General features: G+C 38.6%; 1 protein-coding gene across 2 annotated transcripts in view; it reads right to left on the bottom strand.

Annotated features, from left to right (window-relative positions):
- Positions 1–19,125, bottom strand: part of LOC131252116 (uncharacterized) — a 75,309-nt gene that overhangs the window by 42,084 nt on the left and 14,100 nt on the right. Inside the window, exon 3 of one of the 2 annotated variants that reach the window (XM_058253008.1) lies at positions 3,044–3,189. In XM_058253008.1, coding sequence (XP_058108991.1) covers positions 3,044–3,189 — 146 coding nt within the window. The remainder of the gene's footprint in view (positions 1–3,043; positions 3,190–19,125) is intronic. The other variant, XM_058253011.1, reaches the window with a different exon arrangement.

Below are 19,125 nucleotides of genomic sequence, written 5' to 3'. Positions count from 1 at the left end.
GGGACAATTGTAATAAAATGGTCGATATTCAAAGGGTTACGATCATCCAATCGGTGTGATCTTCTCACCATGGCTCCCCCCAATGGTATGAATTGAATAACGGCCCACACCAATGATTGGCATCACCAGTGTCAATTAAAATCTTTTTAGGACTTTGCTAAACCCATGAAAGTGGGGACAAGCACCCATGTATGCACCTCCAATTCAAAACGATTACATAAAGAGTGTTGTCACAACTCATGTGATTGGACTGCATATGCCATATTCAGTTTTTGGACCTCTAGTGTGTGTGTCTCTCTCTCTCTCTCTCTCTCTCTCTCTCTCTCTCTAGTGTGTGTGTGTGTCTCTCTCTCTCTCTCTCTCTCTCTCTCTCTCTAGTGTGTCTCTCTCTCTCTCTCTCTCTCTCTCTCTCTCTCTCTCTCTCTCTATATATATATATATATATATATATATATTCAATTTCTCTCACTTTTCAACAACCCCCCCCCCCCCCCCAAAAAAAATAATAATAATAATCATCTCCCATTCTCTCTCTCATAAACTCTAATTAATCTCGTTCAAGAATCAATTCAAGACTCCTCATTCTTTCAAGTTTCAAAAATCAAGAATTCAAGACTCTCTCTCTCTCTCTCTCTCTCTCTCTCTCTCTCTCTCTCTCTCTCTCTCTCTCTCTCTTAACCCTCTTGAATTTGTAGTATGTAGTTTCACTAGTTTGTATAATGTGTATTTCTACATCAAATCATCAGTAAAATTTCCATTTTTTTTTTTTCACAATTTTGAGTACATGTATCATTTGAGTACTAATTACTTTGTTAGTTAATTTGTTATAACTTAATAATCTAATAGATGTAATGTAATATAATATAAAAAAATAATCTAACATACAATCTCCCATTCTCTCTCTCATAAACTAATTAATCTCGTTCAAGAATCAATTCAGGACTCCTCATTCTTTCAAGTTTCAAAAATCAAGAATTCAAGTCTCTCTCTCTCTCTCTCTCTCTCTCTCTCTCTCTCTCTCAACCCTCTTGAATTTGTAGTATGTAGTTTCACTAGTTTGTATAATGTGTATTTCTACATCAAATCATCAGTAAAATTTCCATGTTTTTTTTTCACAATTTTGAGTACATGTATCATTTGAGTACTAATTACTTTGTTAGTTAATTTGTTATAACTTAATAATCTAATACATGTAATGTAAATTCAAGACTCCTCATTCTTTCAAGTTTCAAAAATCAAGAATTCAAGACTCTCTCTCTCTCTCTCTCTCTCTCTCTTAACCCTCTTGAATTTGTAGTATGTGGTTTCACTAGTTTGTATAATGTGTATTTCTACATCAAATCATCAGTAAAATTTCCATGTTTTTTTTTTCACAATTTTGAGTACATGTATAATTTGAGTACTAATTACTTTGTTAGTTAATTTGTTATAACTTAATAATCTAATAGATGTAATGTAATATAATACAAAAAAAAAATGAAAATATTAATAAAATAGGTAGAAACATCCCAAATACTTGCAATAATTTTACACAATTTTGTTCTATTTTTTCTTAGTTTTCAGAATTTTTAATTTTTTTTTTTTTTAAAGTTGAAGGGGGTTGTGAGACCAGATATTTGATCACATATGCACACAGCCACCCTAGATCACTCAGGATAGCTTCTATGATTTGACAACATTGGTTACACGTTATGGGGTCATAATGGCCATAGCGGAAAAATGAATCATAACAAAGTTGAAATAGGTTTTTTTTTAAAATAATAATCTAAAAAAAAAAAAAAAAAACCATAACAGCCCTTATCATAACAATAATAGCAGTGGCCACTACCACCATCATTACCGTTATGGAATACTTTTTTGGTGTGTGGAGAAGGGAGGGAGATAGAGTGAGAGAGAGAGCAATGCTCCCCTATGAACTGTAGTGCAATGAAGCTTAACATGCGAACTCTTGAGCATTCCTAGGGTGGCCCACACCATGATGTGCATGTGAATTGTGCTCCGACCATCAGCTCATGTTAGGCCCAAGGCCCAAAGTTCAGAATAATCCATGATTCAGGTGGGCCTCACTGTAGGGAAACACTGAATAGGACAACACCCACCCTTCCAATTGTTTCCCTTAGTGTGGCCCACCTAAATAACAAATGGACCTAAGGCTAATATGTGGTGGCTCATTTGCTGGTTGGAATCGATGCCACATGCATGTCACGGTGGGTCCCATACAAAATCAAGGGTGGGTGTCCCCCTTGGCCCCTCCTAACTGTTTCACTTGTTGTGGCCCACATTAATCATGAATGGGCCTAATTTTGGGGCCTTGGGCCTAACATGGGGTGATGCATCTGATGGTCGAAGTGGATATCACATACACAACATGGTTGGCCTTGAACAAAATCAAGGGTGGTATCCCCCTCTCATCTATGTTCCATGGTGTGGCCTACTTGAATCATGGATCAAGCTGAACTTTAGTCCTAGGACCTAACATGGACTGACACATCTGATGGCCGGAGCGCATTTCACACACACATCATGGTGTGGGCCACCCCAAGAATGCCCGAGAGTTCGCACGTTAAGCTCCCCTTAGCTATAGTTAGCATGGGAAAATTACTCGATACATACATACATACATAACCAAACATGTACCCGGTTCTTCTTTTCTATGATTCATTCATATGGCAAGCTTTACATAATACCATAAGTTATATACCCCTCACAAATACTGTATACACACGAATGCACATTTTGCAGCAACTTAATCACAGTTCCTGCATCACTAAAGAAACTAAAGCTGTATAATAGGAGCCTTTTTACTAAGAACTAGTTCAAATGATTAATGGACTATGATACTAACTAAACAAGAGCTTAAATAGACAAAGTATCGAAGTACTGAATGAACCATCTTTTTATTGCATTGGTAACACAAACCACTATAATAGCCACGTCTTTTCAAAGCACCTGCTTTCTGTGAAATCATAATTTATTCAAAATCATTTAAACATGTGATATACAAAACATGCATGTGAATCAGATGGTTAACAGATCAACTAACCCGCCAGTCGTTGCAGTGGCAGGCTGACCAGTTGCATCATTCCTCTTCACATCAGCTAATACAGCATCAATGTTGTCATCCTCAAAAGCAAAGTACACAGGATACTGCAGCAATAAATAAATATATGTGCCAGTCACAAAAGCACTCTAGTATGAAAGGGCTAGTTTTCATGAGAACAATAAACATGAAGAGCCCTGTAACAAATGCTTCATATCTGAGATTCACATCTATAAATAATATCAGTAGAGCAAGAGAATTAAGGCACCAGGTATACCCACAAACACAAAATTAAATTATAAAGTGATTTTGCTTATCGAAATGAGAGAGAAGTATTCCGAGATTGTGTGTGAACTACTAATATGAATCCTCCACAGCCATGTCAAATCAGTGAACCTGGATTGTTTTTCATGGATAACGAAAATTTATTGAAAGACGAGAGAGAGAGAGAGAGAGAGAGAGAGAGAGAGAGAGAGAGAGAGCGGGAGGGATGGAACGGGAGGCCATTGGACTAGTACAAAACTAAATTAGAGGCAAACTATTGCCCTAACACTAACGAAGGGAGGGTCTTGACATTCTTTCCTTTATGAGATGATCAGCCACTTCATTAGCATCTTTATATACATGGTTAAATAAGATACTTAGGCAAGAAAAGAGTACCCTGAATACCTTAAAGATTAATGAAAGCCTCCAAGGCTCAGACCCCATGGAAGCCCAACCAATAACATTTTCCGAACCCTCCAGCTATAAATTATAATCCTCCCATAACACTGGAGACCACCCTAAGAGTTTTTGCCCTGGCCAATATTAGAATCTCCCTAACCAGCAGAGCCAGAGAAAACTTTGAGAAAGTCACCATTTTCATCTCTCGAAAATCCCGCAATTCCAGTGTTCCCTGGATTAACAACAAAGGATCTACTGAAATTAACTTTCCAACAACCGACTGGGGGTCCCTGCAAAGTTCTTTGCCAAGAACTAGTGTTTTTTATTTTATTTTCTTTTCTTTTTTTCAAGGCATATGCCCCATATCTATCTTGGTTCAAAACAGATGTCTAAGAATGACAGAACAAATCAGAAACTATGTGTGCCATGAAAATAGACCAAAGAAGACCAATAGTCAAACAAGTTCGCCAAGCAGTACATCCTATCAACTCAGCAGAACTAGATCTAGGACCAGTTTCCCCCACCATACCTCCACCAACAGCAGAGGCTTAGCACGTAAAAAAAAGTAAAGGTCCACCCCTTCATATTTGAAAACGCTGTACCTCTTACATCACCAGGTAGACCCAGATGGTCTGGAGTGGGTTCATCATATGAGCTATTGAACCACAGTGAGGTACCAATTCTTTTATTGAAAAGAAATGATAGAAAATATTAGAAGGATCAAAAGATGGGCAACAATGAGCTTAGAAAGAGACCCTCCCATCACAGCATTTTGGCTATTAGAGTAGGCAACCTCATTCATCATCACCACCACCACCACCACCATCAACATAGCCTTGCCCAGGTCCCTCATTGTCCATCACTCCCTCTTAAATACGTGAGAAGGTTAGACGTTTAAACAGCAGCAGATGCTACAAATCTTTACACAATGAAAGAGATTCCATGGATCAGGCTACATGGAAAATGCCAAGCTTATCACATTCCTCAAGTCAACTAGCACAATCCAAGGCGCCTGTTTAAGAAGACAAACTAGAAAGCTCGTGCAAGCCACTCGCACTTCCACTCATTAGAATCTTTGATGACAACTAGCTTGAAAACAAATGGATCTTCCAATTATCATCCACAAGGATGCCTACCAAACAAGATGGAACCAGGTTCCCATAGAAGTTCCATTAAAATTGACACGGATATAACCCAGAAGTTCAACAACGTGATTGATCATCAAAAGTGGTCAAAAACTAGTCAATCTAGTCTTCCAGAAATTAAACACAAATGGCAAAGCAGAAACAACCCATGACAAGACCAGTATCGATTCCAAAGGTGCAAGACAGTTCAAGAAGCTGCAGAACATTGGAAGGTACAAAGTTGACCCTGGTCAGCCATTGGTCAAACCTGATCAACAATGATCAGAAGGTCGAAAATGAAGATGATCAAGGTCAAGGAAGGGCTAAGAGATGAATGCACAAATGAGATTTGTTGATTTTGGAGAAAAAGAAAAAAAGAAAAAAGAGCATAAAAGAAGGAGAAAGAGAAAAACGTGAGAGAAAGAATAGGATGCTCTAGCAGCACCACACGTCCCACCACTTGTTTTATTATATTAGGGCTTTCACTTAAAATTGTAAAATTACATGAATACCCTCAATAGTTAAAAACCACCACCAAAGAGACAAAGGCGTACACATGCCCCCAATAATAAAGACCTAACCTAATGCAGGGGCATTTTCACACCGAGCTCGAGTGGAGTTGCCTGTGGGATGCAAGGGCACACTCGGGGTGGGCGGCCCGTGTGAGGCGGGCTACCCATGAGAGGCAAGTGGCTCGTGTAAGGCAGTACCCATGTGATTTGGGGCCCACAAGGGGGGTTCAGCCGAGATCCTAACCCATAAGATGTGGGGCCTGGGCTATGAGATAAAATGATTGATTCGCCATGCTCTAACAATTCGAGCTTTTAGAGCAAGTGGTTAATTGTCCTGCATCATAACTCAATCAAGATGACCACACATGTGATCACGTCACACGTGTGATCATATTCTAACACTTCCCCTCAAGCAGGAGCATATATATCATAAATGCCCAGCTTGTCAAAAAATCTGTCTAGATGAGCTCGGCTTAAAGCCTTTGTGAACATGTCGGCAACTTGATCTTTAGATTTAATGAATGGGGTTGATATTTCCTTATTTGCGACCTTCTCTCTGATGAAGTGATAGTCCACTTCAATATGCTTGGTCCTCTCATGATAAACTGGATTATTGGCGATATGTGACGCAACCTGGTTATCACAATATAGAATCATAGGAGTATCAACTACAAAACCTAACTCACAAATCAACGTCTTTGGCCACACAAGTTCACGCGTGATATGGGCCATGGCTCTATACTTCGCTTCTGCACTAGAACGAGCAACGACTTGTTGCTTCTTGCTTCTCCAAGTAACAAGATTACCTCCTACAAAGGTACAGTAACCTATGGTGGATCACCTATCTGAAGGGGATCCAACACAGTCTGCATTAGAGAATGCTTCCACTCTAAGATGTCAATTTCGCTTGTAGAGAATTTCACGGCCTAGGTCGCCCTTTAAATATTGAAGTATGCATAACATAGCTTCCATATGAGATATACGAGAGGCATATAAAAACTGACTAACTACACTGACTGGATAAGTAATATCTGGTCGTGTAATTGTTAAATAAATCAATTTACCAACCAGTTGGTGATACTTGCATGGACCATCGAATAGGTCTCCTTCATCTGCACTTAACTTAGAATTTGTGTCCATGGGAGTTGTAACTAGCTTAGCCCCCAGTAAACTTGTTCTTCTAACAAGTCCATAACATATTTCATTCGCAATAAATTAATTCTCAAATTTGAACGAGCTACCTCAATACCCAAAAAGTGTTGAAGCTAACCTATTCATTTGTATAGAAGTGTTGCTGTAAGAATTTCTTCAACTCAAATATGCCTTTACCAGCGATTCCAGTAATGATGATGTTGTCCACATAAACAACAAGAGCTAAAGTGTCAGTCTCACTTTGCCAAACAAAGACTGAGTGATCAACCTGACTGTGTTTCATCCAAAATTGAATTGCCATGTTACTAAATTTGTCAAACCACACACACGAAGACTGCTTTAACCCATAAATTGATTTTCTTAGCTTGCAGACTTTATCAGACTCTCCCTGAGCAACAAAGCCAAGCAGTTGCCCCATGTATACTTCTTCAAGCAAATCACCATGAAGAAACGTGTTCTTCACATTCAATTGATATAGGGGTCAGTCCAAATTTACAATAATAGAGATCACCACATGAATTGAATGAAGCTTGGCCAACGGGGAGAAGGTTTTGGAGTAGTCTACTCCAAAATTTTGAGTACACCCTTTTGCCATCAATCGGGCATTTAAACGATCTACAGTGCCATCAGACTTGTACTTCACCGTGAAAGAAAAAAGACCAAAAAGAAGAAAAATGAGAAAAACGTGAGAGAGCGAAGCAACCCTACACATCCCACCACTTGTTTTATTATATTAGGGCTTTCACTTAAAAATGTGAAAATATAATAATACTCTCAATAGTTAAAAACCACCACTAAAGAACCAAAGGCTCATGTACACATGCCCCTAATACATAAAGACCGAACCCAATCAAGATGACCACATCACACGTTTGGACAAGTCACATGTGTCCACACGTGTGATCATTCTAACAAGAATATTTGGTACTGAAAGGAGAATATGTTGACATCTGACAGATGAATGTGTCCATCAATTCCAGGATGAATAAATTTGTGGTCATTTATCCATCTGGAGCAAGTAAGAGGTCAGTTTAAACGTTTCTGCAAGATCTACGATGATCATTCCCATATCTTTTCTGAGATCGATCGTTTCAAGCCTCATAATCAACCCTAAAAATTACTGACAACTTCATGTTTTTTATGGGTAGTTTCGACATTATGAAATAATTAATGGCCTAGATTTTAAATTCTTTGGTTTTAATAAGGTTTGTGGTTGATATTAGTTGTAGGGTTTAGGTTTTTAACACAAACGTTTCTTTTGAGGTACAACTTTTTGCCCATTTATCCATTTTGAGCAATTAATAACTCATTTGAAAGGTCTCTTCAAGATCCGTCTTTTCTAATGGTAATACAATTTTATTAATACCAGCCAAAGAGGGAGACAGAAGAAAGAATGTACAATACAGAAGGGACGGTGAGGGCTTATCCTACTTCCTCATGCTATAAAGGATTTAGAAAGACATCCCAGAAACCCAAGAACTCTTCTCACTTACCTCCCCTAAATTGGAAAAGACCCAAATCGCCCAAGCATTGACCCTGTGGAAAATCGCTTTGAAGTATTTAGAACTACTATTAAAAGTCATGTTGTTACGTTCATTCCTATTGATTATTGACCATATTGCGGAAGTAGGGAAGATGCTTAAGTAATTTTTTTTTATCTTTTCCTTTTGCCTTGTGCCCCCAAATTCCAAGTTTGGAAGAAGGCATCAATCTACCTTGTTGCAATCCACACTATGCCAAAGGGAGATAAAATCTTCCTCCAAATCGCATAGGCAAACTCATAATGGACAAATAGGTGGCTAACAAACTCTTGATCCTTAGAGCACATAATACAACCATTTGCGATAGTTATCTTTCTATTCTGAAATTGATCGATGGTTAGGATGTGGAGGAAGTCATCAATCTAAGCACGTCAAGACTCAAAATCCAGATAATGATGGTAATTTGGATCCCAAGGTGTTCAATGATTGGCTAAAGTCAATGGAGCAATATTTTCGCCAGTACGAAATGGAAGAAGCTATCAAGTTACGTTTTGCTGCCCTGAAACTTAAGGGCGCAGCTCAAGACTGGCGGTACGCCATCAAAGAAGATTTGCAACAGTGTGGCCTTCTTCTCGTAAGCATTTGGGAGGAAATGAAGGCTAGATTATAGCGAAGGTTTTTGCTGCTAGATTATGAGACTTCTTTCTAAGAGCTCCTCACGCTTCGGCAGGACAATGTAACCATGGGGGAATACACACGACGTTATTATGACTTAGTTATTCGGTGTCGCCTAACAAAAATAGAAAGACAACAAGTGGTGCATTATTGCAATGGGCTACAATTCAAGATTCAAAGGGAACTAGTGACCGTTCGGCTCAACAGTGTAGATGAAGCATATCAAATGGACCGAAAAGAGCGGGAACAAGAGTTGGTGATAAGGCGCGGTATCCCTTAAGGTGGGAGCTATGCTTTCACCCGCACCACTACTAGTGACTCCACTTAGCGTCCATAGACATTTGTGCCCCACACAAACTTGCTTCGTGATTACAAACTTGGCCAAAACTCTGCCTCCAATCCTCTTCCCCGAAATGGCGATACAAAGGGAAAGTGGGCATTTTTCTTGTGCACATGTGGGGAGCATGCACGCATGAGATGTAGACCATTTATTCAAATCTTGATCAATCAGCTTGTGCGGCGATTTGGTTGCATCAATTCTAATTGATGTAATCACCCCACATCCCACTTGTGCACGCTCTCCCCGTGTGTACAAGAAAAGGATTGTTTTCCCGTTTTAGTTCATCACTACTTTCCTTTTCTTTCAAATCTCTACATTAGGAAATTTCCTTTTTCTTTTATATCTTCGTATTAGGCAAGAAGTAATTTTAGATTTTCTTATTTAAGTACTTTCCTATTTAGGTGCTTTTTTAATTACAGTGCTTCCTTATTAAGGTAGTTTCCTATTTTCTCAAATCTTTGCTAGCTAGGAAATTCTATTTTGAGATTCTGTCACTTTTATTGCAGAATGTGTGGATTGATTATAAATAAGGCCTATGGCCTATGTTGATTAATATTTTCTCGAGTAATTCTCATATTTTCTCTATGGTACGTAGTTGTTTAAGACTAGTCCTGCATTCGCGACCCTAGCTTTCGGCTAGAGGAGGGGAGTCTAGTTTAAGACTAGTCCTGCATTCGCGAACCCTAGCTTTCGGCTAGAGGATTGTTGGGTCCTTTCCCACAATCACCTTCTTTTCTTTGATCTATTTGCTTCCCCTTTCAAGGTTTGCAACAAATTGGTATCAGAGCAAATTCTGCTATTAGGGATTTCTCTTCTCTTTTCACTTCTTTTCTCCATCCTCTTTTCCTCAATTTTTGTCTCCATATCCATCTCACCCAAACCATCACCCTAGCTTTGTCCCAAATTCCACTAGCAAACAACCTACACCCTATCCCACACCCAACTTTCTGAAAACCTTTCCCATTCTCTACATCCAAAAAAAAAAAAAAAATGAAAAAAAAGGAGCAAAATAAACCCTTCTCACATGCTTTGCGAAAGCATGTTGTCTTATATACCATACTAGATGAGGGACGAGTTACAATCCTGAGATGGCTACAAAACCTGAAGATGGAACTATCTCAAACTGGCAACAAGTGGTCAATTTGATCACGAAACGGTTGGATGATCTAGAGACCCATTCTACGGCCAGAATGAATGCATTGGAAGGAGTATTACTATTCTTGAAGATGCAAATAAGGGAATCAATCCAAACCGCCAAACCTCTATGGATAGCCTTAAAGGAGAATTGGAGTCCAAGAATGTTCACTCAATGCATCTTGGCCGGAATGGTGATATCCAAGAAAAAAGAATACGAGACTTGCTATGGGGCCTAACAACAATGTTATGCGCAACTAGGAGCCAAAGGGATGAATAACCTCCGATGGAATCATCCAATTTATCAAGGAGGAAGGAATATTCGCACATCAGATCCCTCTAAGCACGTCAAGATTGACATTCTAGATTACGATGGTAATGTGGATCCCAAGGTGTTCAATGACGCGCTAAAGTCAATGGAGTGATATTTTCGTTGTTCAAAATGGAAGAAGCTGTCAATTTACGTTTTGCTGCCCTGAAACTTAAGGGCGTAGCTCAAGACTGGTGGTACGCCATCAAAGAAGATTTGCAACGGTGTGGCCTTCTTCTTGTAAGCAATTAGGAGGAAACGAAGGCTAGATTAAAGCGAAGGTTTTTGCCGCTAAATTATGAGACTTCTTTCCAAGAGCTCCTCACGCTTCAGCAGGACAATCTGACCGTGGGGGAATACACAGCGTTATTTTGACTTAATTATTCGGTGTTGCCTAACAAAAACTGGAAGACAATAAGTGGTGCGTTATTATAATGGGCTACGATTCGAGATCCAAAGAGAACTGGTGACCATTCACCTCAACAGTGTAGACGAAGTGTATTAAGTGGCCCGAAAAGTGCAAGAACAGAAGTTGGTGATAAGGTGCGGTAGCCCTCAAGGTGGGGGCTATGCTTTCACCCACCCCACTACTAGTGGCTCAACTTCGCATAAATTGATGCAACCAAATGGCCACACAAGCTGCTTGATCAAGATTTGAAGAAAAGGCCCACATCTCATGCGTGTACGATGTGCACGTGTGCACAAGAAAATGCCCACTTTCTCTTTTTAGTTCAACTCTACTTTTCATTTTTAGGAAACTCTCTACATTGGAAAATATCATCACTTTCTGTTTCTTTTAAATCTCTACATTAGGAAGTTTCCATTGATATCTTTATATTAGGCAAGAAGTAATCTTAGATTCTTCTTATTTAAGTAGTTTCTTATTTAGGCGGTTTCATATTTTTTAGGTCTTCTCTGAATAGTGATTTTATTTTTAAATTCCATAACTTTTATTACAAATTGTAAGGACTGGTTATAAATAAAGTCTATGGCCTATGGAATAAGACAAGTTGATTGATATTTTCTTTGAGTAAATTTCATATTTCTCTATTGTAGTTGTTGAAAGGGGGACTAGAGGACTATTGAGCTTGCTAACAGTCTTGCATTCATAGTCTTTAGTAATCGGCTAGAGGATTGTTGGGTCCTTTTCTACACTCTCTTTCTTCTTTTCTTTAATCTATTTACTTCCCCTTTCGAGATTTGCATTAAATTGGCATCAGAGCAAGTTCTGCTCTTGGGAAACTTGAAGAAGGTAATTTTCTCATCTCAATCCAACCTTTCATCTTTCCCCTTCTTCAATCCCTCATCTTCCTTTTTCTTTTCCTTCCCCTTTTCCCTTCCCTAAATCAGCCTATTAGTTCAGTCATTCTATCACAAACCATCTTTATTCTCCATCTCACCTAAACCATCACCCTATCTCTACCCCAAATTCCACTAGTAAACAGTCCATACCCTATCCTACACCCAACCTTCCAAAAACCTTTTGCATTTACTACATCCAAAACCGGGGGGGGCGATGTCGTGGATAGGAAGATGTTCATACGCCTTGTACAATTACCCTCATCCAGACTTTCCTACCCGTCCATAACTATCGCATTATTCTTATTTGCCTCATTCTTACTATCACAATCATCATCCTTATCGTCTCGAGTCTCACCCATCTTCATATGGGTTTTCTAGAGATTCCTTTCAATGGCCCTCCAGATGTTATGAGCAACGACAACCACATGTCAGCTACTCAAAAGCATCCCATTGCATAAAAATATATATGATAGCCAAGAATGTTCAAGAGACATGGGAAGAGAATTTGCAAAAGTCAAGAAGGAGATTAGAGCATTCAAGGAAGATATTACAAATGAATTCAACGAACTCAAGGAGTTGGTGAGAACTTGCTTTGATCCCTTGATTGAATAGGAAAAGCTTTATGGGTTTCGATATGTTTTATCTAGCATTCCAGGGAATGATGTAGTTATGCATAGTCTGGCAACCCAAAAGGAATCCTCCTTTTGATTGGTTGATGGATCAATGGTCAGATCGGAGGAAATTCAAGTAAAACCAAAAGATAAGCTTATGGATGACCCAATTGAAGAGACTGTAGGTTTAACAAATATGCACAATCCAATGGTTGAAGTGATGGATACTTTCACGATCACCATAATGCCATCTCAATTCCAATCAAGGCTCACAAATCGAAAGTTAATTGTGAAGAAGGGGCTGCACTTGAAGTTTAAAACGTGGAGGACCAACATGAAGCAAAAGAAAATATGGTGTGTGTTCCAATACCATATTATGCACAAGCTACCCATAAGGTGGGTAGGTCTCCACCATCAATTGCTAGCGAAGCCGAAGAAGACATGCTACAAGCAAGGATCTTCACAGGAGATTATGACTGCCAATTTAAACTCGAGGACGGGTTTTTTTCGAAGCCGGGCGGAATTGATGCAACCAAATGACCACATAACCTGATAGATCAAGATTTGAAGAAAAGGCCCACATCTCATGCATGCACGCTCCGCATTTGTGCACAAGAAAATGCCCACTTTCTCTTTTTAGCTCATCTCTAGTTACCAAATCTCTACATTATAAAATATCCTCACTTTCTATTTCTTTTAAATCTCTACATTAGGAAGTTTCCTTTGATATCTTTACATTAGGCAAGAAGTAATCTTAGATTCTCTTATTTAAGTAGTTTTTTGTTTAGGTAGTTTCCTATTTTTCGGATTTAGGCAAATCTCAACATTAGAAAATATCATCACTTTCTATTTCTTTTAAATATCTACATTAGGAAGTTTCCTTTGATATCTTTATATTAGACAAGAAGTAATCTTTAATTCTTCTTATTTAAGTACTCTCTTATTTAAGTAATTTCTTATTTAGGTAGTTTCCTATTTTTCAGATCTTTGCTAGCTAAAGATTCTATTTTTAGATTCCATAGCTTTTATTACATATTGCAAGGACTGAGAATATAAATAAGGCCTATAGCCTGTGGAATAAGACGAGTTGATTGATATTTTATTTGAGTAATTCTCATATTTCTCTACGATAGTTCTTGATTTGGGGGTGTGGCGTGTTCTCTAGTTTAAGACTAGAGGACTGCTAAGGGTTTTTTTTTTTTTTTTTCCTTACACACCCCCACACACTCACGCCGTAGTGGGATTTCACCACCTATGGATGCTCGAACCCTTGACCGGGTGTTGAAACTCCTGAGAGTCTACCATTGGAGCAAGAGTAAGGATCCAACTCGGCTAGAGGATTATTAGGTCCTTTACCACAATCTCTCTTTTCCTTTTTCTATTTGCTTTCCCTTTCGGGGTTTGCATTAAATGGCCCTTTCAATCTTCTAAAGCTTTTTTCTTCTTTTTCCTTTTTTTTTTTTACACACCCCCACACACTCACGCCGTAGTGGGATTTCACCACCTATGGATGCTCGAACCCTTGACCGGGTGTTGAAACTCTTGAGAGTCTACCACCGGAGCAAGAGTAAGGATCCAGCTCGGCTAGAGGATTATTGGGTCCTTTACCACAATCTCCTTCTTTTCTTTTATCTATTTGCTTTCCCTTTCGGGGTTTGCATTAAATGGCCCTTTCAATCTTCTAGAGGTTCCTGTCGACGACCTTCCAAATGTTATGAGAAACGACAACCACATGTCGGCTACTTAAAAGCATCCCATTGCACAGAAATGTCAATGATGGCTAAGAATCTTCAAGAAACATGGACAAATAGGTGATTGACGAACTCCTCATCCTTAAAGCACATGATAACAACCATTCAAGATCATTATCTTTCTATTTGGAAGGTGATTGATTGTTAGGATTTTACCTTTCGCCACCAACCAACCGAATGCAACTACCTTGGAGCCTAGAGGAGCAAGATTGAGCCAAATATGAGTTGAAGCCATTGCATAACTTCCCTCAACCTTTTTGTTTTCTTTTCTTTTCTTTTCTTTTTCTTTCTTTCTTTTCTTTTGACTTCCCTCAACTTCACTTCTTAGAAATCGATAGAATGTTTTGACTGAGAACTTGCTAGAGGGTTAAACTTGGAATATTGATATCCACATTTTGGGGGATTGGAATAACAGGACAAATGCAGTCTTTCAGTGTGGCAAACTCCTCTCTACACCGGTAAGTTTCCTTTGAAAACAAGGAATCCGAGCAACCATGCACCCACAACAATAAGCATTGGAATATGGTCGTTGCCCCCTTACATGATGCAACGTTATATAGTCTAGAAAAATCTTGATATAGGGGTAAAATACACCCACATGTTTCTTGTATTTGCTGGCAATAAGATGGTTGCATAGATTATCATCTTTGAATCAAAACCTCCAAACCCTCTTACAAGCAACATACGGTTCAGAGATGTCATATCTTGGATGCCCATTCTCCCTTACTCCTAAGGTTTGCACTCCCTGTTCCAACACACAAGTTCTTTTTGTCCATGCCTTTTACAAACAACCTTTGCAGACCTTTGATTCAGTAAATCACACTAGCTGTGCAGTGAAATACAGACATAACAGAGTGGAAAATTAAATGAAGCTGCTTTATCAACATATTACGACCCCCAACCCCTCGCCAATATTTGCCTTTCCAAGCAGAGAACTTTTATTTCCACTCACAATCAAGGTCCCAAAGGCACTCAGCCAGCTTATCAAAAGACAGAAGCACCCCGAGATGTGTTGCAGGAAGACTTCCAACCTTGTAATCAAATTCCCTAGCCATGGCCTAAATTCCCCCCATCATTCATGTAAACACCCACCAAGTTATCTATAACATCTATGATGAATATTCTGCATCCTTTGGGAGCTATGATCCTTTCATGACTCAAAAGTTAATATTTTGTGAGTCGTATGATCCTTTCATGTCTCAAAAGTTAACCCCAAAAATTAATGACAAGTTTGTGATTTCTTCCATCTTTAAACATCGATTAGATATTAAAATTTAAGATTATAAGTTACTAGGTTTAATAAGGTAAATTTTGCGATAAGGTCAAATATTGCGATTTGTTGTAGGTTTTTAAGTTCTCATACAAAACTTTCTTTCGAGGGAGTGTGATGGAATTTTTATCAAGTTGATGAAATTTCCATTGGGTTTGGCTCCATGATACAGAAAGATTGGGATCAACATCCTCCAAACCGCTCATCACCAAGAGGACCATAATAAGGGTCCACGAAGAACCGGATTTTTGCAACTTCGCGTGAGGGTCTTTGTATTCGACCCAAGAGGATAGCAAAGGTCCTCACATGCAAGCACCATGATGATGCAGGCCCATAGCCCATTGTAGGGCCCAATATGTACTGATTTTGGACTGTTTATTTATAGATTTAGGGCCTAAATATCAAGAGTTACAATTTATTATTTGTGGGAGATATGGGAGGATGTGATGGAAGATACGGGGCTGATTTAAACATGTGATCAAGAATGTTATAGATGATATGGAGCAGATTTTAAAATGTGATTGAAGATTTTGAGGATTTGATGGATGACAAGGGGCTTATTTAAAAATGTGATTCAAAATTTTGATTATTATTTCCCAAATTTGCCTCCACTATTATTAGGCCTTTACCATCTTAGGTAGATTAGACTGATTTCAAATCAATTATGATTACTTTGAAATCAATCTCTTAGTTGGAGAGAATTCTCATTAAATATTCATTTAAGGTCTATAGAGGAGTAGGAGGAAGGCATTCCAAAAATTTTAAGCGTGAGTTTCTTAAGTTTTATAAGAGAAGAAGTTTAATATCAATAAAATTATTTCTCCCTCTCTACTCCATTATTCTTGTGGGTGTACTCTTTTCCATTTCTTGAGATTCGGGTGTCGAGATCTCATTGACTTGATAACCAAGTTGCACCATTTTCGTATCAGAGCGGGTCATCTTTGGGGATTTTCAACACTACATTTCCACACCACTTGCACTTCTAGTGAGAAGATATGCACGATTTTGGTACACGGAGGGAGTAGTAAGAACATTGTCTCACAAGAAATTGTGAATAAATTAAAACAATGAATATAAGCATCTACACGCATACAAGATTCGTTGGTTTGAGGAGGGAGAAATTTCATCTGGAATAATGTAAATATTTCAAATATGTATTCATTTTTTGTTTTGAACATGTTTATGGTAGCATAACGGTCTCTTTGGTGAGAGTGTTGTATATAGTTGTTTGATGAATTTATGAACATGGTTATGTGTCTCTAATATTTAGACATCACAATCAAGCATTAGAACTAGAAATTGGAAAAAAAAATATGCATAAATACCAATCTTTTCAATATTTTGAAAAACAAAAAGGGCCCTCAAAGCTTCTATTCGCACAAATTGCTTCAATTTACAATTTTAATCCTAAGAACTAAAGTAAGAGTGGTCAAAATCTGCTGTAGAATAATTTAGATAAGTTTTTGAAATGACAAAAGTAAAAAAATTAGAAGAAAAATGAATTTAAATAGGGGAAAAAAAAAAAAAGTGGTCGTTTTTCGATCGTTATGGGAGTAACAGTTGTTATGCTCCATAATGGTCGTTACGGCCCCCATAACAGCCTATACGCTCTCCAAAAAACAAATTGTCGTGTTTCACCCTCGTATCGCTTAACAGTCATGGTTATTACCTATATGTATCAGCCTTTACAGGCATATCGTAACGGATATAGAACACCTTGGGTGTGACATGGTCCCTATGGTTGTATACCACATTTTGTTAGGGAGACTATGGTTGTGGGACCAGGATATGGAACATTTGACCTGAGCTAACACTTATTGCTTTGTTAAGGATGGTGTTAATATCACATTGCACACAATGAAACATCTTCCAACGCCCAAATCTAATAAAGATGAGAATCAGAAATCGCTCGGTGTAGAAAAATGTGAAGAGGAAAGCAAAGAGATTGGTATCATTTATGCCTTGGATGCCAAGGAAGACACAAAACAGTCAGATGTTCCACCCCTAGACAAGAGCTCCTTCATAAATATGAAGGACTTTGCCCGAAGAACTCTCAGTTGAACTTCCTCCTACGAGGAACATTCAGGACCTCATTGATTAAGTGCCAAGTTTGGGTCAACTAAATCTTGTGCACTGCCAAATGAGTCCAACCAAACATGTCGAGCTTCATAGACAGGGTATTTAGTTGCTATGTAAAGGTTTAATTTTGGAGCGTTGTTCATACATTAACTCCCAAGAAAGATGGATCTTGGAGGATGTGTGGACAGTCATGCGATCAACCAGATTGCTATCAAATATCTGTTTCTATTCCTCGCTTAGACAATATGCTGGACATGCTGCACGGAGCAAAGGTCTTTTCAAAGATTGACTTGAGGTGCAGTTATCCTCAAATACCTATCCAGGGGACAAATGATGGACTAGAATTAAGACTCGAGACAGGTTGTACGAGTGGCTCATCATGTCATTTGGCCTTTCGAATTGCAACCGACACTTTCATGAGGCTAATGACAGAGGTACTCCGCAGTTTTATGAGAAAAGATGTTATTCTTGTTTTTAGTTCTGATTCACCTGTTCACCTTGATCATTTACAATAGATATTTGATGTACTATAAAAGGAGTCACTATTTATTAACTTGAAAAGGTGCTCATTTCTTGCCGATTATGCTTTTGGGGTATATTGTGCCAAAAGGGATCAAGGTTGACGAGGAGAAAATTGATGCCATTTTCGAGTAGCTCATTCCAAGAACCCTTTTGGAAGTTCGCTCTTTCCACAATTTGGCGACATTTTATGAAGATTTAACCGGAATTTCAATACAATTATTGCTCATTTCTTGCCGATTATGCTTTTGGGGTATATTGTACCAAAAGGGATCAAGGTTGACAAGGAGAAAATTGATGCCGTTTTCGAGTAGCTCATTCCACGAACCCTTTTGGAAGTTCACTCTTTCCACGACTTAGCGACATTTTATGAAGATTTATCCGGAATTTCAATACAATTATTGCACATGTTACCGATTACAAGCACGAAGACAAGTTCGAATGGACTAAAGCAGCAGAATGAAGCTTCAGTACCATAAAAAAGATGGCAAATGCTCTAGTTCTCACACTTCTAGCCTTTGAAGTGGAAAGCAATGCTTTAAATATCAACGCTTCAAAAGACATACCCAACCTCGTCTTATCCCCCCCCCCCCCCCCCCAAAAAAAAAAAAAAGAAAGAAAGAAAATACACACTCATGCAGAGGCATGCGCACAAACATATGCCTCAATAGTGACAAAACAAGGGGTCAAAATCCTTGCAAAGGCCACAAGAATAATGGAATGGAGCTTCACCTCACTATAAGTCCCTACTAAACCTAATCTGATATATGACTCCCACAATAACATTTTCCTGGCTCATTTAACACCACATAAACAGATATCCAATGACCAGCCTCTACACCTACCAAAATGCGGGTCTCTCCCAACTCCCATCTTTAGCCGCATTATTCTCCTCCATAGTGCTTCATGTTTTCCCTGAAACACCACAGAGGCACAACATGTTCCTTATTGTTACATTCCCGCCATCCATTTAAGCTTTACAGACCTGTCAATTGAATCAAACAGAATTACGGCAGAGACATCTACCTTCCATTGTTCCATCACAATAACAAAAATAGCATCTAAAAATAAAGCTAATGTATAATAGAAAAGACGACTAGTAAACTCAGCATATCACTAGCCATTAATAAATTTCAGTGCACCAGTAAAGGTGACAATTTCA

This window comes from Magnolia sinica, chromosome 1 (assembly GCF_029962835.1).
Source record: "Magnolia sinica isolate HGM2019 chromosome 1, MsV1, whole genome shotgun sequence".
NCBI lineage: Eukaryota > Viridiplantae > Streptophyta > Magnoliopsida > Magnoliales > Magnoliaceae > Magnolia > Magnolia sinica.
Note: the sequence above shows the minus strand (reverse complement) of the source record. Positions and strands in the feature narration are given on the sequence as shown.